General features: G+C 46.9%; 2 protein-coding genes across 6 annotated transcripts in view; one reads left to right on the top strand and one right to left on the bottom strand.

Moving 5' to 3' along the window:
* Window positions 1–1064, top strand: part of CCDC33 (coiled-coil domain containing 33) — a 154606-nt gene extending 153542 nt beyond the window's left edge. For all 5 annotated transcript variants that reach the window (XM_083630314.1, XM_083630315.1, XM_083630316.1 and 2 more), the window contains one exon: window positions 855–1064. Coding sequence is in view for 4 of the 5 variants with exons in the window: in XM_083630315.1 (XP_083486441.1) it covers window positions 855–872 (18 nt within the window). In the remaining variant the exon portion in view is untranslated. The remainder of the gene's footprint in view (window positions 1–854) is intronic.
* A 794-nt stretch (window positions 1065–1858) lies between these two features.
* CYP11A1 (cytochrome P450 family 11 subfamily A member 1) lies at window positions 1859–20501 on the bottom strand. Its single transcript, XM_083630478.1, has 9 exons — window positions 19367–20501; window positions 13191–13346; window positions 11544–11743; window positions 8718–8921; window positions 6016–6176; window positions 5244–5410; window positions 4521–4599; window positions 3699–3890; window positions 1859–2603 (listed from the first exon to the last, which is right to left on the bottom strand). Exons 1-9 carry the CDS (start codon window positions 19822–19824, stop codon window positions 2481–2483), a joined length of 1740 nt encoding a protein of 579 aa, XP_083486604.1. The 5' UTR covers window positions 19825–20501; the 3' UTR covers window positions 1859–2480.
* Between the last annotated feature and the right edge of the window lie 1044 nt (window positions 20502–21545).

Here is a 21545-nt window from a genome sequence, read left to right as displayed (position 1 = left end):
TTCCCATTGGTTTTACTGATGCGTTGTGTCAGGGCGCAGGCCTCTCAGGGGTGCCCCAGCGAGTGGGGGACCTGTGCAGCTTTGCCAACAGCCTCCCCTTTCCCTCCTGCACACCCGCCAGTTGCGCCCCGTCAACCATCTGGCTGGCGGACATGCAGCTTGCCTCCCAAGCCTCCGCAGGAGGAGAGCCATCCCCGTAGAGGCTTAGGATGGAAGCTGTGCCCCGCCAACTATATGGCTGGCAGGTGTGCAGATTCCTTCCCAAGCCCCGCGGGAGGAGAGCGATCCCTGCGGTAGCTTGGGAAAAGGTTGACAACTGGGAAACAGGGAATGGGGCACCAGAGGGATCTTTGCACCACAGCGCCAGATATGCTTAAGACGACCCTGCTCCCACCTTCTCCCCGAAGACTCAGCTAGTAGTCAGGGTAGGCCTCAGCCTTTTCAGTGTCCTCCTCCCCCCACCCACAATGCCAGCCTCTCCTTCCTGCCCACCCACCCACCCCCAACAGCCACGGGTCCCCCTGGGTCATTCAACCATACCTGTATTTGTGACTTTCTATACCAACACACCTGATGCCTGATCTTTCTAAATAGGCTCCCTGGCAGATTGGGAGCATGTCTAGAGGTCATTCTGCCCAGACAGGGGATGTGCAAGGAAACCTCTACATCATTGCCTTTTTTCCACACACAGAAACGTTGAGTGAAATTTTGCACCATGTTACAGGGGTGCACCCCTTGCGGCAACCACATTGTGCAGGCCCTCAGAATGTTAGACAGAGTGGGTAGGAGATCTGGCGACTGGGTCATGGAGATTCTAGACACCTTCCTGACAACTGCTCTTTCCCTCTTCTCAGAAGACTCATCCAAATTAGCAAAGTCAGCTCAAGAAGCATTGGGAGCCTTCGTCCTTTGTGCAGCCTGTGGCGATCTACGCTTGATGGCAGGGCAGAGCATCTGTTGTAAATATACCCCTCAAGTTTCATACCCATTCCTCAAGAGACTGAATGGAGCATGGCATTCCCTAATAAACTTTTATTAAAGTTTTGGCATGCATTCCCCCCAAATGGATACTTTCAAGATCAATGGACTCCCACCAGATGATGAAGATTTGCTTGGGAAGAAGAAAATTACTGGAAATGCAGGTGGAGGGAGGGCAGAAGCATCCTGCAGGTGGGGTGGAGGTGCAGCGCTTGCTTACCAGGAGGGAGAGAGGAGGTTGGTGCACTGCAGAGATGCTCTGGTAGAAGCCAACCCTTTGCTCCTGCTGGGACCATTTGCCGTGCGGAGGAGCTACCCAGTCTCCCTCCCTGTAAGTTTCATAAACGGGCTGAATCAGGATGATGCAGAGGAAGGATTGACCAATAACCTGGGGGCAGGTGGGATTGGCTCTGACAAGAGTGGGTGGATCTGCCAGGGAGGATCCTGGGGGTAGGGGCTTCCTCAACCTGCCCTCTCATCTCCGTCCCCTGTGAGTCCTGCCACATTCTTTGTTCCCTGCAAGAAGTGGGGGGCTTGTTGAAGGACGCTGAGGTTGGGGGTACTATCCCCTTCATCATATAAAAAAGGATGGTGGCTAACAGAACAAAATCTGGCTTCTACATCCCCAGACAATGCCTGCCTGAATAAAGGGTGCTCTTAATGGCAACAAGTGAGTTTCCCCAAACTCAGATCAGGTCGCCTTGGCTTGGCTTATTCTGTTTCCCGGACAAATTTGGGGCTAGTTTGGGCTGAGTTCCAAGGCAGTCAAGACTGAATTCCGAACCAGATGTCCCTAGGAAGTGAACATTTCATCCACTGAAATGGATTGGCGGGGGATTAAAGACAGGGGAAAGAACAAATTTCTCCACACAACATGCAGTTGATTTGTGACATTTGCCACCAGTGCCTTTAATAGAGAATTCAACAAATTTGTTGGAGTGGAAGTCAATCAACAGCTGCTGGCTCAGTAGAAGACCCGTCTTCAGAGGCAGTTGTGCCCCACTGTTGCTGGACGAGGGGTCAGCAGCTTAGGAGACCTAATGCCTTTAAGGCCTGTTTGTGGAGCCTCCCCACAGCACTGCAAGAAGCTGGGTGCTGAACTGGTCTAGCAGAGTTTGTCTAACATTCTTAAGCCTTCTAGACTTGCCTCTGGCTTGGCCCTAAGACTATGGGAAGACCTGTGCAGCAAGCATGCTTTTTCCCTCCAGTGTCTAAATCGGGGTGGAGAACCTTTCTCAGCTCTGGGGCCATGTTCCAGTGGTGGGTGAAGCCACCAGCCCTGGTCTAAATTGTACTGCGTGGGAGTTAAGGAGTCCCACCCCAAATTATTAATCTCAATACTAGTGTCTCCCTTTTTTGCATTTAGGAAAAGCGGCCACTGGACACCCAGGGCTCTTTATGCACAGATATGAGTGGACTGGTCAGGCGGCTCCCCATCCCCCTTGAAGGAGGCTCCATGTGTCTTGTCTTGCCCCAGAGGCTAATGGAAACTCCTTCTCCTTTCACAGCTGGGAGTCCAGAGGCCCTAGGGTCAAGTGGATGGGCTTGTCTGGAACCAAGATGAGTTTGAAAGTGGTGTTGATGTCCACTCCCCTCTTGGTCTCAATCTTGAAGCTCTCCAACATCTAGGGAGATGGAAGGAAGGGGGGTCAAGAGAAGCATTTAGTACCAGGGTGCGATCCAAGAGAACAAGTAGGCTTGTGAGGGCATAGCCAGGAGCCCCAAGACTCAGGTTTTGAGGGCCATTCCCAGGGCAGCAAGTTTTAAATCTCAGAGACTCATACTGTATATATATAGCTCCTTTTTCTGTCACTGAAAAGGAAAATACAGATGGTGTCTCCGTATTACTGACAGTAGACTCAAGTCCATGCAATTAGCATAGGGCTGTACATGATTGGTTTCAACTTCTGAACAACTTCTGGATACAGCAGTATGCTCTTGTTGTTTTGTATCAAGATGCCACTTGCCACACCTTTCAGTGGAAAGGTGGGATACAAATTTAAGGTAATAAAAAAAAAAAGAATTGGGTGTGATGAGCCTTTTTCAATGGCTCCTTTCTCCATTGCTTTGGTACACAGAACTAGACATGGGACTCCAGCTGGTGTCTGACCAAAGCAAAGCAGAGTAGTACCATGACTTCCCTTGATCTGGACAAAAGTCTTCTGTGGATGCAGCCTAGAATTGCATTAGCTGTTTTTGCAGCTGCATCACACGGTTGACTCTAATAATAATAATAATAATAATAATAATAATAATAATAATAATAATTTATATCCCGCCCTCCCCAGCCGAAGCCGGGCTCAGAGTGGCTAACAATAATAAAAGTAAAAGTAACACAGCATTCTAAAATCAATTCATTCTAAAATCAATTCAGAATCAAATTGATGGCGACCATTGGGCTAGAGTTCTATGAAGATTACCGAAGGACTATGCCTTGGCTAAAGGCCTGGTGAAACAGCTCTGTCTTGCAGGCCCTGAGGAAAGATGTCAAGTCCTGCAGGGCCTTAGTCTCTTGTGACAGAGCGTTCCACCAGATCGGGGCCACAGCCGAAAAAGCCCTAGCTCTGGTTGAGGCCAGCCTAACCTCCCTGCATGTTGAGAATGCAGTCTCCTAGGACCCCAAGATCCTTCTCACATGTCTTGCTACCATCCAGGCATCCCCCATCCTATATTGGTGCACCTGGTTATTCATGTCATGGGGGAGGCAGGGCCACACTCACATGTATCAGGAAGAGCTGCATCTCTAGCTCAGCAATCCGGCGCCCAAGGCACTGGCGTGGGCCAAAGCCAAAGCCCAGCCCCCGGAAGTACGTAGAGTCCGCCTGCAGCCACCTGTGCGGGTTGAACTGCTCGGGCTTGGTGAAAAACCTGGGATCCCGGCCCATCGCATAAAGTCCCACCTGGACCAATGTCTGTGCAGAGGAGGAAAAGGGTTAGTGAATATATACCTAGGTTTTCAGATTTTTCATGTATGTGGCCCAATGGCGGGTCTAGGAGAGTACAACTGGCTCAGTAACACCAGGCATGGAGCTTTTGGGACACCGCAGCAGTCGCCACAACTATGACGTCCCAGATATGAGCACCAGATTTTGCAGTTGCACAGGATGCCACTGAAATTTGAGACGCCAAGGTCTGCCATTGATGTGACCCTCCTCCCAATTCCCCTTTGGTGGTTAGATTAGGCTTGGCTAGGCTCGCTTTATTAAATATATCATAGAATCATAGAGTTGGAAGAGACCACAAGAGCCATCGAGTCCAACCCCCTGCCAAGCAGGAAACTGCTTGTTTTGCTTCCCACTAAAGTCCCTAAGCGAGTCACAACCAAGTAGTAATAATAATGAAAATGCAGCCATCAAGTCACACTAAGATATTTAAAATGGGTTTAATGGTACAATCATACCAGTGATGCCGCCCTAAGGCCCAGGAAAACAAAGAAAATCTTTGCTGATCGCTGAATTGCATCATGGCATCATTATCAACACACAGCATCACAACGGTAATGGCAGATCAAAGAATGGTGCCTTTCCATCCTGGTTACTCACCTTGGCAGGAATACAGTAATTCTGAAGAATGATGTCTTGCGCCACGTATCTCTGTAACGTCACTGCGACCGGGTGGAGCCTTCAGGAAAGACCGGGGGGAGACATTCATCCACTCAGCCCTAATCCACTCTGGAGAGCTTAACCCCAGAGGTAAGGTAAAGGTCGGGACCCCTGACCATTAGGTCCAGTCATGACCGACTCTGGGGTTGTGGCACTCATCTCGCTTTATTGGACGAGGGAGCCGGCATACAGCTTCTGGGTCACGTGGCCAGCATGACTAAGCTGCTTCTGGCGAACCAGAGCAGTGCACGGAAACGTCATTTACCTTCCCGCTGCAGCAGTACCTATTTATCTACTTGCACTTTGACATGCTTTCGAACTGCTAGGTTGGCAGGAGCAGGGACCGAGCAACAGGAGCTCACCCCGTCGTGGGGATTTGAACCGCTGACCTTCTGATTGGCAAGTCCTAGGCTCTGTGGTTTAACCCACAGCGCCACCCATGTCCCACCCCAGAGGTAGTAGCATAGAATTGCAGAAGTGGAAGGGACCCATTCCTGCCAACCCGATTTGTTCTTGCTGACTTCCTACCACCACCGTCTTTCCCCACTCCTTGCCACGTACCCAAAGTTAGACTGCAGGCAGCCTCTGGAACCTGGGTGCTTCCCCCCTATGTGGCAATCCTTCCACCCTAGACAGGGACCGCCCCATCGCCTGCTGCCCTACCTCAGTGTCTCCTTGATAGCAGCTTTGAGCAGCGGCACAGATTTCAACATCTTCAGGACATCCCCCTGGGAAGATGACCTGGCAGCAAGGATCTCCGACCGCAGCTGCTCCTGCAGGCCAGGAGCCCGGGCCAATTCATACATTGCCCACTGGAGGGTCATTGAAGTCTGGAAGCACACCAGGAATCAATGGGGAGAGAAGGAAGGAGATACTGGACTGGCTTCTGTCCCAAATATTTGTAGACACTGGATCGACGCCTTCTTCAAACATATTAGCTTGTTTCATAAAATTTATACACTGCTTGGTTGTAAGATAAACCTCTCAAAGCAGTTTCCAGCAATAAAGCATAAAATTATCAGTAAAAACAGTTATTTTAAACAGTCAAAAAAATCAGCGATAGACTAAAAACAGATTAACATTCACATTGACTTTCTAAACCAGGGGTCAGCAACCTTTTTCAGCCGTGGGCCGGTCCACCGTCCCTCAGACCTTGTGGGGGGCCGGACTATTTTTTTGGGGGGGGGGGATTAATGAATTCCTATGTCCCACAAATAACCCAGAGATGCATTTTAAATAAAAGTACACATTCTACTCATGTAAAAACACCAGGCAGGCCCCACAAATAACCCAGAGATGCATTTTAAATAAAAGGACACATTCTACACATGTAAAAACCACACTGATTCCTGGACCGTCGCAGGCTGGATTGAGAAGGCGATTGGGCCGCATCCGGCCCACACTTGTTGTCAACAGCCCTGCCAGCATCTCTTACCGTGTCTACACCTCCTGCCATCATCTCTGTGACGTTGGCTTTCGTATCTTCGAGAGGCAGCTTGTTCTGAAGCAAGAGGCTGGACAAAATGCCCGTGTACTCTTGGTCACTTCTCCGTTTCAGGCGGAGGTCTCGGTAGATGTTCTGGATACACTTGTCAGCTGGTGAGACAGAGAGGAAGAAAGTGGGTGCTGTGTCCAGTTCTGGGCACCACAGTTTAAGAAGGATGTTAACAAGCTGCAAGGGGTGCAGAGGAGGGTGACCAAGGGTCTGGAAACCAAGACTTAGGAGAAACAGTTGTAGGAGCTGGGGATGTTTAGCCTGGAGAAGAGGAGAATGAGAGGAGGTAGGAGAGCCATCTTCAAATACCTGAAGAGTTGTCACATGGTAGATGGATCAAGCTTATTTTCTGCTGCTCCAGAGGGAAAGACCCGAACGAATGGACACAAGTTACAAGAAATGAGATTCTAAGACTGTCTCGCCAGAGTGGTGCATGCTCTAGTTATCTCTCGCTTGGACTACTGCAATGTGCTCTCCGTGGGGCTACCTTTGAAGGTGACCTGGAAACTACAACTAATCCAGAATGCGGCGGCTAGACTGGTGACTGGGAGCGGCCGCCGAGACCATATAACACCGGTCTTGAAAGACCTACATTGGCTCCCAGTACGTTTCTGAGCACAATTCAAAGTGCTGGTGTTGACCTTTCAAGCCCTAAACGGCCTCGGCCCAGTATACCTGAAGAAGAGTCTCCACCCCCATCATTCTGCCCGGATGCTGAGGTCCAGCGCCAAGGGCCTTCTGGCGGTTCCCTCATTGCGAGAAGCAAAGCTACAGGGAACCAGGCAGAGGGCCTTCTCGGTAGTGGCACCCGCCCTGTGGAATGCCCTCCCATCAGATGTCAAAGAGAAGAACAATTACCAGACTTTTAGAAGACATCTGAAGGCAGCCCTGTTTAGGGAAGTTCTTAATGTTTGAAGTTTTATTCTGTTTTTAGTGTTCTGTTGGAAGCCTCCCAGATGGGTATAAATAAGTAAATTATTATTATTATTATTATTATTATTAACTGTATAGTAAGGTAAACTGTGAGTAAATTCAATAGGGTATTGTGCTAATGTTTAATAGACTACTGTATTTTAATACTTTGTTGGAAGTCGCCCAGAGTGGCTGGGGAAACCCAGCCAGATGGGTGGGGTATATTTAATAAATTATTATTATTATTATTATTATTATTATTAGCAGCAGCAGCAGCAGCATTTCATAGGCCATTGTGAGAACAGGATGCTGCACTACAGTAGATGGGCCATTGGCCTGATCCTGGAGGCTCTTTTTCTGTTCTTACTGTTCTTTTACAGTTAACGAAAAGCATTTCCAAATAAATTAAGACCTCACTGTGTGACCTTGGAGAACGCTGCCTGGATAGCACAGGGCGAAATGGATAAATGACCATATGTCAGCTTTTGATGTTTACACGTTCCTAGATGTAGCCTTGATGCTGAAGGCAAGCTGGGGCTCTGAGCCTCCCTTGCTCTACCCCCCTCCCCTCCTCCTTCAACTGCTCAGACACCATTCCTGTGATTCATTGAAGCACCTCAAAGGCCTTCTTTCCCACCCCTCCACCCCCAGGTGGCGCTTGGAGCTACTCTTTGCCATGTTGCTCTTTCACGTTTGGGGGACCTGTGGCCCTCCAGATGTCCCTGAGCAACTCCTCCCATCATCCCTGGCAACTGCCCGTGCCTCTAGTAGAAACTGGAGGGCCAGCAGTTTCCCACTCCTGCTCTAATTTTCACAATCAATGGGAAATGAACATCTCTGGCCCAGTGTGATGGACAGCTGAGCCAGACCAGTGCCTGGTGATGCCATGCCTTGGAATTCCACCCAAGGGCTGGACCCTCTCTCTGATTGGCTGTCAAGACAGCCAGTCAAGGTGGGGCCGAGCCATCACTTTGGGAGGGAGAATAAAAGGAGCCGTTTAGAGGGAGATGGTTTAAGAGGGAGCCAGAGGGAAAGTTAGGGAAAGTTGGCTCTGGTCTGTGTGTGTAACATCCACCCTGAGGAAAACACCTATGGCTAGAGAAAGGAGTCTGGAAATAAGCAGAGCATCAACCATGTAGTCTAGGAACCTGTAACACCTAATGGAAGAGCAATGACTGAAATAAGCCACTGAAGTTTAAAAGAAGCTGTGCATTTACTACCTTGTTTAGAATACTGTAACATCCACTAGATTTAGTATAATTATTAAAAAGTTATCTGTTTCCTGAAAGACCTTGATCTCGTGACACTTCATTTGTTTTACCAACTTTGTTTTGTAAAATAAATCAGAGTCAGATAAAATAAATCCGAGAACTCTTTTCTAGTTGTAGATAGTTCCCTCAGAGTGGATGTGTTCTTGAACTCTGGTAATCACAGAATCTTAGAACTAGTGTTGGAAGGGATCCCAGAGGTCTTCCAGCCCAACTCGCTACAATGCAGGAAAGCAACTAAAGCAACATGTTTCTTGCTGACCTGAATGAAGGAGAGAGAGGAATCTGAGCGTGTTTAAGGACTAGCCTACTGTGCAAAGGTAAAACTTGCATTTCCTGCTCTGCCCCATCCCCTGGGAGGTTGCTTAGAAGGTAACCTCCCAGGTTGCCAGGTTCTATGTTGCCTAGAAAGTAACCTAGAAGGTGCCCCATCCTTGGGGCTCCATGTAAACACATGCTCACCATGCTTGAAGATGATGTCCCAGGCCTTCACATGGTCCAGCCAGATCTTGGAGTTGATCATGCGCAGAAGGCTCGGCGGGAGATACAGCATCGGCGAGGTAGTGTTGAACATCAGGGTTACGGCATCGATGAACTGCTGGCTCTCTGGGTCAATGACATCCTGCAGGAGTCCCAGGCGGGTACCGTACAGGACATTGCACACCGCTGGGCGAAAGGGCAGAAGGAGAAAATGAATCCCTGCTGTACAGAAACGCCCCATACTCTGTCCACTTGGGGGTGGGAGTCAAATGGGTAGTACTTTGGCCGCACATCCCACGGGTGACCCTATGGGTCCCTTCCATCCCTGCAATTCTATGATTTCCTGTGGCTAGGTGTCGTTGCACAATGGACTTTAAGATCTCAAGGAACATAAGAAAAGCCTTGGCCCAGCATCCTCTTCTCACAGTGGCTGAACAGTTGCCTGTGGGAACCGCACAAGGCCGGACCGGAGTATAACAGCAGCTCTCCCCCTCCTGCGTTTTCCACAACGGTATGTGGAAGCAATGCTGCCTTCAACTGTGGAGGCAGAGAGGAGCCATGGTGGCTCATAGTCACTGACAACCCTCTCCTCCTCCATGATTTCTCTAATCCTCTTTTAAAGCCATCACATGTTGGTAGCCATCGCTGCCTACTGCGGGAGGGAGTTCCACAGTTTAACTCAGGGCCAGTCCTACAGTGAGGCAGAGTGAGGCAGCAGATGCTGAGGTAGCAGTAGAGGCCAGAGAGTGGCGTGTGGCTTGCCCTGTAGTGGAAGTCAATGTCCTATGGAAGGCTTCTGCATGTGCCTTGTGGGAGGGCGCCATCTTGTCTTTTACCTTGTCTTTTACCTCAGCCAACACCATAGCAAGGTGTGAATGGGAAACTCTTTGGAAAACATGAATTTTACGGCATGTTACACAATTGAAGAAAATATGATGAAAATGCAGTTCAGGTGGTACCTTACACCATCAAAACTCTCCAAGATGTATAAAAATATTTCAGACAAATGTTGGCGGTGTGGAAATATGTACCATATGTGGTGGACATGCCAAAAAATTAAAGAGTTCTGGAACCTCATCTATGATGAGATGAAAAAGATCTTTAAATTATCATTTGCAAAGAAGCCAGAAGCATTTCTACTTGGAATTTTAGGCAGTGATATCCCAAAAAATATAAGAGAAATCTTTATATGTGCAACAGCCGCTGCCCGGTTATTAATTGCATCGAACTGGAAAGGGGGGAAAGTACCAACAGTAAGGGAATGGCAGAATAAGTTATTAGACTATGCAGAATTGGCTCAATTGACAGATAGATTAAGGGGAAATACAAAACAATCATTCACGCAAAAATGGGGTATGTTCAAGAAATACCTACAAAAATATTTTTTAAAAAAATTTCCTTCCAGTAGCACCTTAAAGATCAACTAAGTTAGTTCTTGGTATGAGCTTTCGTGTGCATGCACACTTCTTCAGATACACCGAAACAGAAGTTGCCAGATCCTTCTATATAGTGAGAAGGTGGGGAGGGGTATTACTCAGAAGGGTGGTGGGAATGGGTGATTGGCAGATAGCTGTGATGAGCCTGTTGACGACTCTTAACGACTGCAATAGGTCTTACAGCAAAAAGCAAGGGGTGAGAAGGTGAAAAATGGCTTTGTCATGTATAATGAGATAAGAATCCAATGTCTTTGTTCAGACCAGGTCTCTCCATGGTTTTAAGTTTGGTAATGAGTTGCAGTTCAGCAGCTTCATAACATCATAACAACGACATAACATCTATGGCAGCGTTTGAATGACCCTTGTGTAAATTAAATACTACTAAGCAAGGAAAAACAGTACGATATGTTGTAAGAAAGTACTAGAAACTATAGTAAGAGTGAGGTAAGAAGTATAAGTACATTCAATGTCGTAAATGTAACTTACATCGGGAAATGACGGGAAGTCTGTTTTCATATAATTTACTTTATTGGATTTTTTACTTTGGTTTATTTTTGTTTAGTTAGAAATTATAAGAAAAGAGCATGTACAAATACAAGTTTGAATCAATATTTAATGGTATAATTATTTAAGGCTGTACATGTACCTAAGATTGTGTGTGGATGTAAAATAATAAGAAGAAGATTTATAAAGGTAAAGGGTAAAGGGACCCCTGACCATTAGGTCCAGTCGTGGCCGACTCTGGGCTTGCGGCGCTCATCTCGCTTTACTGGCTGAGTCATGTGGTCATGTGGCCAGCATGACTAAGCCGCTTCTGGCGAACCAGAGCAGCGCACGGAAACGCCGTTTACCTTCCTGCCGGAGTGGTACCTATTTATCTACTTGCACTTTGATGTGCTTTCAAACTGCTAGGTTGGCAGGAGCAGGGACCGAGCAATGGGAGCTCACCCCATCACACAGATTCGAACCGCCAACCTTCTGATTGGCAAGTTCTAGGCTCTGTGGTTTAACCCACAGCGCCACCTGCGTCCCTAATAAGATTTATAGGAAACGGAAAAAGAAAAAAAGAAGAGCATAAGAAAAGTCTGCTGGATCAGGCCAATGGAACATCCTGTTCTCACAGGGGCCAACCACATGCCCCAAGGAGAAACCCATAAGCAGTGGAAGACCAACACACTCCCCTTCTGTGGCTTCCAGCAACTGGTATTTGGAAACCATGCTGCCTCTGACAGTGGAGGAATCTGTATCCTCTCTCAAGCCACCGCTTATTCCTGGAATCATAGAACGACAGAGTTGGAAGGGACCCTGGGGGGTCACCTAGCACACCTTCCTGCAATATATTCCCTCCCATTGAGCCCCCTTGCCCACTCACACTCCAGAGCAAACCGGAACAGCTCGTTGCTGAGGTCAGCCGTCCATTTCCCCTGCCCACTTCTTTGGATCTGTGTGTGCACTCTCCGGACAAAATCTTCCCCCACCTCGTTCAGGAGAGGCACAAAGTGATCGGTCACTTTGAGGGACAGGGCCTCCCTGTTGATGACCAGGCGGTCGTGGCGCCAACTCTCGCCACTCCTAAGCGGGTGAAAGAGAAACAGAAGGATCAGCGAGGACGGATCCCAGGGAAATGCAGAAGAAACGTATGCAGGGCCTTACATCATTTCATATTACTTATTTATTTCATGACATTTATCATTGTAAAAAAGAAAACCCTCAAAACAGGTTTCTTTTAATAAGAAGATAAAGCAATAAAATTCATAATAAGGAGAATTAATAAAAAATGTAAGACTTTCAAGATGCTAAAATAAAAATAGACTGAAAACAGGTTAAACGTTACATCAACTATCTAAGCATCTGGGTAGGCTTGTCTAGACAAGAATGTTTTTAGCCAGCACCAAAAAAAGTCCAGTAAAGGCATTTGCTTGGTATCCATTGGCGGGAAGTTCCAAAGTGTAGGTGCTGAAAGGTGGAGGTCTTGTGAAAGCGGAGCGGGTGTTCTTTGGCACCTGTAACAGGGGCAGTTCTGCCCACCGAAGTGATCAAGTGGGGCAAGGCATCATGTACTAGCCCACATGATCATCTTGGGGGACAGTGCCTGGTGATCCCAGCGAATAAACTGATCCCAAGTTTACACTAATAGTAATTACCTGGACTTCCAATAAGTGTTAACCAACAGCATTTATAGGAAGTCCAGCGACTGCATGGAGAGGGACTCCTGACCTCTGTGACCTCTTCATCTGAATGTCAAAAGGGGTCAGATTCACCCAAATGCCTGGGTAAACAGGAATATTTTCAAATCCCCCCTGAAAGTTATTAATAATTGGGTTTCGGGGATGAACAGTCCTCACTCCTAACCCTTTGACATGCTGGTTGGGGCTGGCAGGAGTTAGCATCCAAAGCAGTGGTTGGGGAAGGCAGCACTGAGCTGGATGTCCATCAACTTCAATAGATCTACTCTGAGTAGGACTCAAACATAATACTTCCCAGTGGCTGGCGGTCACCATTAAAATGGGCCGCAAAGTGGAAGTTACAGGAATTACCAATGATTGAGGAGTGGCAGGCAAAGATGATGGACTTTGCAGAATTGGCCAAACTGACCTGCAGGATTCGAGACCAGGATGATCAAAAAGGGACTGGAGTAAATTTATTGTATATTTGAATAATAATTGCAAAAATCTGAAGACACTAGCAGGACTGAAATAAATCCTACAGCGTGGACAATAGGCTAAAGAGCTAAAGTGCAAGATAGGATTTGGAAAGTGGAAAACCTGCTGAAGGGAGGGAGGGAGGCCACAGGCTTGGCAAAGCTGAAAGTAAATGTGTGTGTTACTGTATTGTTAAAATACTGTTTAAGGAGAAAAATAATAAAAATCTATTTAAATAAAATAAAATAAAATGAACAGTCCTCCCCTAAGATTTCCTGCAGATTCCCTATGTATGCTTTCTGCCGTTATTCCCCACCCCTGTAGATTCCCTGGTCACAAAATGCCCTCTTGCCCTCAACACATCACACAAGCCTTACTTGAGAAGCACTCCGTATGCCTTATTGCGGAAGTCACGATAGGCTGTCCAAGGTGGTATCATGAACCTCTCTGGGTACACGCCTTCTGCTTTAAAGAGCAAAGCCGCATCCTTAGGATCAATGATGTTGACGCTTTCGTAGGTGCCCAGCTTCTCCCTGCAGCAAGAACAACGAGGAACATGGGTGAATTGCAACTACTCACCACCCAGGCCTTCTCTTTTCTGGAGGAAGAACGTAAGGAGAGAGCGCTGGATCAGGCCAATGGCCCACCTAGTCCGTCATCCTGCTCTTGGAGTGGCTAGCCAGTTGTGCCAGTGGGGAACCCACAAGTAGGACCTGGGCACAAGAGCATCACGCTCGGCTCCTGTGTTTTCCAGCCGCTGGTGTTCACAAACACTGCTGCCTTCAGCCCTGGAGGCAGAACACAGCCAGCCATCACGGCTTGAAGCACTTGGCAGCTGCGTCCTTCACCAACTAGCGTCATGCAAGAAGGAGAAAAGCCTTTCTCCATGCCAGGCATAATTTTAGAAACTTCCATCATGTCACCTCTTACTTGCCTTTTCAGCAAGTAACACAAAAGTGTAGCAGCAGAAGACCCAGCATCAAACAGACTGATGATGCTATAATTCCTGCACTGCAGGGAGTTGCACTAGATGAGGCTTAAGTTCCCTTCCAACTCTACAATTCTATGTCTCACTTGACAGTCCTCTGTTTAAAAGACTGTCAAGAGCATGGGTCGGCAAACTAAGGCCCACGGGCCAGATCAGGCCCAATTGCCTTCTGGGTCCGGGCCGCGGATGGTCCGGGAATTGCAGCGTGGATCGCCAGCGTGCACGTTCTTTCCCTCTCCCTCACACGGCGTCGGTGTCTCCTCCCTCCCTCCTCCTGGCCTCTCCCCGCCCTGCCTAGAGGAGGAAGGGGGCTGGGCTTTGTTGGGGCCAGCAGCAGCAGCGCTTGAGCGGCTGCCGCTTTAAGCAGCACCTCTCCAGAGCCCTTTTGCTCACCGCTCATCGTTCCTCCGCTGCCACCGCTGCCACCAGTCCCTGCTGCTCACAAGACACAGGTAAGCAGTCACCAGGGCTCGTGGTGCTCTTGCGTCATTTCCCCCCCCCCCAAAAAAAAAAATATATATATATATAGTCCGGCCCACCACAAGGTGCTGAGGGACAGTGGACTGGCCCCCTGCTGGAAAAGTTTGCTGACCCCTGGTCAAGAGGGCAAGTTCCCACACAAATGCATCCTCTGTTCAAAAAGTTCAAGGCCAGTGAGAGACAAGGCAGTGAGACAGCAGAAGCCTTGAAGTTACCTGTTCACAGTTAGCAGGTGTAACCAAACAATTAAACCCCTGGGTTGCAAACAATTTTCAGTAATATCCAAGGCAACACGATGACCAAGTACAGTAGTACCTCGGGTTACATACACTTCAGGTTACAGACGCTTCAGGTTACAGACTCCGCTAACCCAGAAATAGTACCTCGGGTTAAGAACTTTGCTTCAGGATGAGAACAGAAATCGTGCTCCAGCAGCGCGGCGGCAGCAGGAGGCCCCATTTGCTAAAGTGGTGCTTTAGGTTAAGAACGGACCTCCGGAATGAATTAAGTACTTAACCCAAGGTACCACTGTACAACAATGCAACATCAATATAAACTCTTTATATAGTCTATACAGAACATTGAACAATATGAGGAACCTAATAAACAGAAATCTTATGAAGCTCTGAAAATCACTAAATGTGCACTCTTGATGGATTCTCTTGAAAACAGAACCAAATAAACATAAGTCTTATAAGTCTCTGAAAGTCTTAGTAGACAATCAAGTCTCTGAAAAAAGCAATGGGTCAGATTCTTATCTGATGAAAACAAGCCGTTAAAGCTTTGTTTTATGACGACCAACAGATGTAGTGAACAGTGATTCCGGATATAAGAGATTTATAAGATTTCAGTTTATTTGGTTTCTTATATTGTTCAATGTTCCGTATAGACTATATAAAGCGTTTATATTGATATTGCACTGTTGTACTTGGTCATCGTGTTGCCTTGGATATTACTCAGTTAGCAGGTGGACAGCAGACCGACTGAGCTAGCAAACAGGTCCTCTGGCCACAGCCTTTTGAAATGAATTACTGTTAACATTATGATACCTGCTATTTCATTCTCTGATGCTGAAATTAATAATAATAATAATAATAATAATAATAATAATAATAATAATAATATCTTTATTGTCATTGCCCCCTCTCAGGGACAACGAAATTACTTGACTGCTCCATAAAAACACTGATTAAAACAATACAGTATAGTACAGCAAGGAAGATTAGATGACTTTCAAAGTCCAGGCTTCCCATTCAGGGCTGAGATCGCTCTGGAGAAGAAGCTGTTCTTAAGACGGCTCGTTCTTGTCTTCATCGTCCTGTATCTCCGTCCCGACGGCAGGAGCTCGAAGAGACAGTGACCAGGATGCGATGGATCTTTTACTATGTCCAGTGCCTTCCTATGGCACCTTGTGGCATAAATCTGCTCTAAGGTGGAGAGTGGGCAGCCAACAATGCTCTCTGCTGCCTTAACAACTCTGCACAACCCCATCCTGTCCTGGGTAGTACAGCTTCCATACCACACACATAAGCCATAAGTGAGCACGCTCTCAATGGCACAGTGATAGAAGGCAAGCAGCAGTTTCTGCGGAAGATGGTTTTTCCTTAGAATTCTCAAAAAGTACAGTCTCTGCTGCGCCTTCAGGAAATTGTCCTGAAGCAGCACAGTTAACCTATGGAACTCCCTCCTGCAAGAGGTTGTGATTGCCACAAACTAGGATGGCTGCAAAAGAAGACTGGACACATTCGAGGAGAAGGACAGGGCTATCGATGGCAACTAGTTGGGATTGCTATGTTCTGACTCTACAGCTGGAGGCACAATGTTTCTGAATACCAGGTGCTGGAAATCACGGGAGCGAAAGGGGTCCTGTGCTCAAATCCTGGTTTCAGGTTTCACATAATGGGCCACTGGAAGAACAGGGAGCAAAACTAAGATGGGCTCCTCTTGTCCTGATCCAGAAGGCTCTTATGTTCTTAAGCAAAAAGCAAAAAACAAAAACCACACCAAAATTGCTGGCAGTAAATTGTATTTGATGGAACGATCATTTTGAAACACCCTGTTCTGCTGAGGCCAAAAATATTTTTATTAACTTATCTGAAAGACACACACCATCTCTAAAGACAGGGTGAGAGTAAGGAGCAAGGATCTGATGTGCAAAGTAAAAAGGTAAAGGACCTCTGGATGGTTAAGTCCAGTCAAAGGCGACTATGGGGTTGCAGTGCTCATCTCGCTTTCAGGCCAAGGGAGCCGGTGTTTGTACACAGACAGCTTTCCGGGTCATGTGGCCAGCAGGACTAAGCCGCTTCTGGCACAACAGGACACCGTGACAGAAACCAGAGTGCACAGACTTGCACTGTTGTGCTTTTCAAACTGCTAGGTTGGCAGAAGCTGGGACAGAGCAACAGGAGCTCACCCCGCTGTGCAGATTCGAACCACCGACCTTCCAATCAACATACCTAAGATGTTCAGTGGTTTAGAACACAGCACCACCCATGTCTTCCTCTATGCCATGGGTAGGCAAACTAAGGCCCAGGAGCCGGATGCGGCCCAATTGCCTTCTAAATCCAGCCTGCAGACGGTCCAGGAATCAGCATGTTTTTACATGAGTAGAATGTGTCCTTTTATTTAAAATGCATCTCTGGGTTATTTGTGGGACATAGGAATACGTACATATATTTTTTTCAAAATACAGTGATACCTCGGGTTAAGTACTTAATTTGTTCCAGAGGTCCGTTCTTAACCTGAAGCTGTTCTTAACCTGAAGCACCACTCTAGCTAATGGGGCCTCCCACTGCCGCTGCGCCGCAGCTGCACAATTTCTGTTCTCCTGAAGCAAAGTTCTTAACCTGAGGTACTATTTCTGGGTTAGCAGGGTGTGTAACCTGAAGCAAATGTAACCTGAAGCGTATGTAACCCGAGGTACCACTATATAGTCCGGCCCCCCACAAGGTCTCAGGGACAGTTGACCGGCCCCCTGCTAAAAAAGTTTGCTGACCCCTGCTCTATGCAAAGTAGGGGCTGTGCAGGCAAGTGCTCTCTCTTAAGGAAAACATACACAAAACAATGGGAACTTTGGGCAACCCAGTCAGATGAGTGGGATATATATATATATATATATATTCATATTCCCCTAGATCTAAGATGTCCAACAAAGGGGAAACAACAAGGAAGCAGGTCTGAATGAGGACGGGCAATGTTTAAAGATATTTGGAATAGTAAGCAGATGGCAAGGAGCTGCAATGGTTTTTTGGTCTTCTAAGAGGGCTTCTTGATATACAAAATCAAAACTAGAAAAAAATCAAATAAAACAAACTCTACAAACTAAGCAAGCTGATTTAAACATTTCCCCTCTGTAAATGGGTGCCTGCTTAATGGCATTGCCAGAAAAGAGGACAGTTTTGCATACTGTTTGCTAATTGATATGTATAGCTATAAACACACACATACACACAGAAAGAGATTTATACAATGCCAAAGTCAGCAAATAAAGTCAGTTAAGATGCAAAAAAATCACAGAGTAGCTTAATCAATTATCAGTTAAACAATTAAAACAGCCGAGTGATATGTTAGTTAAACAGAAAGAACAAAAATAAGACATGTTCAGAATTATATTCAATTCTTACTCAGAGAATACTGGCTGAAATTAGCCATGGCTCTTAGATCTCCTCTGAGTAAATGTTAGTTGAACGTAACTCACAGTTATAATGGAATTGTCACAATAATTACAATTGTCAAAGGGCCAGCCAGTTTGGGCCAGACTTTCCTTTGGGTCAGTGAGATTCCAGGCTAACAGCTCAGGGGTGAAGAAATAGCTTTTTGGGGGCCCACTGAAGAGAACAATTAACACCATACGATTCAAAACAGCAAGATTTAATTGCACATTTGTTCAAAATCCGGTTAAAACTATTAAGTTGAACTGACCAAAATTGATGACAAACTTTTCAACGTCTGAAGCTCATTCACAGCTCCAGCGCCCACCCATAGCTGTCAACTGTTCCCTTTTCTTAAGGGAAATTCCCTTATTCCGAATAGGATTCCGCGCAAGAAAAGGGAAAAGTTGACAGCTATGCGCCCACCCCCTTGCCTCTTAGCGCCCCCAGGGCGATCCCGCTACCACCCCCTGCTTGTGAACCAATCATCTAAAGAACAATGGGAGCACATTTCCCCACCAAAGTGGCCTGGGAACTGTAAATTACCCCTCACATTGCACTGCGCCCAGCACTCATCGCAAACTACAGTTTTCAGGAATCGGAGCGCGGGGAGGGGTTGATGTGCTTTAAGCAGCAGCCTGGTCTTAAGTGGTCCCATGAGCAAATCCAGTCCTTTTTTTCTGGGGAGACACGCGGGGGACGCGAACCCCCAAACGTTTTGTGAATCTAGGTAAATGCACCTGGGAAGGATGCGGAGGAAGCGGCGGCGGCGGCAGGAGGGGAGAGGCAGGAAGAAAGCGGCCACCTGCGAGCTCCGCGGTCCTCTGATCCTCCGGCCTTGGGCGCCCCCGCCAAAAAGCTCCCTCCCCTTGGAGATGCGCCCTGCGCCCCTTCCCCATGCTTCTCTTATTTCACTAATTTTCTTTCTCTTCTTTCCACCCCAATTGAAAGTATCTGTCAATGTCTGCTTGTCGTCCCCCTCTGTTTTACCATTTATTTTTGGATACGGGAAGGCTTCTGGAAGGACCTCAATTCCCCTTCTTTTCTGGATATATTTTTTTAAAAAATAATTTATGTGGTCCTTAATAATCAGTTCTTTCTTTCTTTCTTTCTTTCTTTCTTTCTTTCTTTCTTTCTTTCTTTCTTGGCAAAACCACAAATTCTGGTCTGAGAATTTGTGTTTTCCCCTCTGCGTTTCCTTTTTTAAAAAAAAAAATTAAAAGCCATCTTTTGGAATAAGCCTTCTCTGTCCTGTCCATTTATTTATTTCCCCCGATTTGAACTATAAAATGGTGATTTCTTTGAGTGAAAATGAAAGCACCCCTTAAACATATTTTTTTAGAAAAAAAGCAATGAGCAAATCGTTTCAGAAAGCCCAAGGAGCTGCTAAAAATGAGAGAGGGTGGAACATATCAGCCAAAAGAGACCCCCTTACCTGTAGATTGGCCCGAATTGCTGGAACTTCTTTATCATGATGTTGTGGACATTGTGGAAACCGTCTTCTTTCCAGAAGTGGTACAGGTTGAGCCAGCTGTTCCTCCAGTGGCCAGGTAATTGGTCAAATGGCCTGCCCACTTTCTCCCGCAGAGGAGAGGGGTGCAACTCTCCAGAAGCTGCGTGAACTCTGCGGTGGCCCAGAGGCTGGGTAGTTTCAGACCAGTATAAGATCCTCAAGCTGCTGGGGATGCCCAAGCCAGGGAGGCAGAAACCATGCCTGGCTTGCATTGCAGCAGTAGGGAATAAAATAAAAAAGGACGAGAGAACAAAGCAGCCAGAGGAGAAATCCTTTGGAAGTGATGCAAGTTCTCCAAAGGTCAGGCTCTTATAGCAGCTGGGCTGCCGTCTCAAGGATGCCGAACGCCCAGTGGCTTTTGGCTTGAAATCCCAGCCCATTTGCCCGCCCCCTTTATGATATTATTCATTTGAACAAGGAATAAAGTCTTTTGGCTGACATGTAACTTTAAAGGCAAGTACACACGAGATAAACCAAAACAAATAATGGGTAAGTAATTCTAAAGACGTAATTCTAAAGTAATTCTTAAGGGACGCGGGTGGCGCTGTGGGTAAAACCTCAGTGCCTAGGACTTGCCGATCGCATGGTCGGCGGTTCGAATCCCCACGGCGGGGTGAGCTCCTGTCATTCGGTCCCAGCTCCTACCCACCTAGCAGTTCGAAAGCACCCCCAAGTGCAAGTAGATAAATAGGTACTGCTTTATAGCGGGAAGGTAATGGCGTTTCCGTGTGCTGCGCTGGTGCTGGCTCGCCAGAGCAGCTTTGTCACGCTGGCCACGTGACCCAGAAGTGTCTTCGGACAGCGCTGGCTCCCGGCCTCTTAAGCGAGATGAGCACGCAACCCTAGAGTCGGACACGACTGGCCCGTACGGGCAGGGGTACCTTTACCTTTTTAATTCTAAAGACAAGCAGATTCACTGATGACGATGAGAATGAATCGTAAAGGAAGCAGAAACCTTTTGCATTTTAAATCTAGACCTTAGGAACGGTTTCCTTGAAACGAAGGTCACTGGAGACAGATGGCATTTTCGTTGCTGCAAGGTTTATTTAAACATATATACAGGCTGAACGTAACATTGGAAACCTTTTTTAAAGCATTTCAGATACAGAAAATCAGAGGGCTGGGTGGGTAATTCCGTTACTAAAATTATATTGCACTCATATATCAAAGCCCCAAAGGACAAGCAATGGTCCAAATGGAACATCCTTGCAACAGAGTTCCTATTTATTAGAATAGAAATTGTTAATAGCTGGAAATCACAGGATAGCACACAGAGAACAATTTTGGAAGTCTGGAAGTACAGAGGTGAGGTCTTTATTCCAGGCATTTCCCCAATAATCCCATCACATGAACATCCAGGCTTTTAGCTGAAGGATAGGGAAAGAAGCATCAATGCATTAAAAGAAATTAATGTTATTAACTTGCAAGATTTATATACAGTAGTAAAAAGATAAAGGTAAAGGACCCCTGACAGTTAAGTCCACTCACAATCGACTCTGGGGTTGCGGCGCTCATCTCACTTTACTAGCCAAGGGAGCCAGCTTTTGTCCGCAGACAGTTTTTCAGGGTCATGTGACCAGCATGACTAAGCTGCTTCTGGCGAAACCAGAGCAGCGCACGGGAACGCCGTTTACCTTCCCGCTGGAGCGGTACCTATTTATCTACTTGCACTTTTACATGCTTTCAAACTGCTAGGTTGGCAGGAGCTGGGACCGAACAACGGGAGCTCACCCCATCGCGGGGATTCGAACCACCGACCTTCCGATCGGCAAGCCCTAGGCTCTGTGGTTTAGACCACAGCGTCACCCACATCCCTATGTACAGTGGTACCTTGGTTTAAGATCAGCTTACTTTATTAACAACTTTGGTTAAGAATGCTGCAAACCCGGAAGTAGATGTTTTGGCTTGTGAACTTTGCCTCGGAAGCAGAGCATGTTCCGCTTCCTGTTGAGTGTAAATTGAGTCCCCCGTTGCTATGTGAAAGCACGCCTTGGTTTAAGAATGCTTTGGTTTAAGAACGGACTTCTGGAACGGATTAAGTTCATAAACCAAGGTACTACTATATATATGCCAGACCATTACCCAGAATTGTGTGGAATTA

The sequence above is a fragment of the Podarcis filfolensis genome, assembly GCF_964270895.1.
Source record: "Podarcis filfolensis genome assembly, chromosome: 9".
NCBI classification, from domain to species: Eukaryota; Metazoa; Chordata; class Lepidosauria; order Squamata; family Lacertidae; genus Podarcis; species Podarcis filfolensis.
The sequence above is the reverse complement of the archived record's forward strand: the minus strand, read 5'-3'. Positions and strand labels throughout refer to the sequence as shown.

Excerpts from the sequence above, each read along its gene's own strand:
- CYP11A1 (XM_083630478.1), bottom strand. The coding sequence starts at position 19,824 with ATGGGCTGGGATTTCAAGCCAAAAGCCACTGGGCGTTCGGCATCCTTG. Across the intron at positions 8,922-11,543 it reads GTTCCGGTTTGCTCTGGAGT|CGGTGTGCAATGTCCTGTAC; the intron begins GTGAGTGGGCAA and ends CCTTTCGCCCAG. Across the intron at positions 4,600-5,243 it reads GCTATCAAGGAGACACTGAG|GCTCCACCCGGTCGCAGTGA; the intron begins GTAGGGCAGCAG and ends TCTTTCCTGAAG.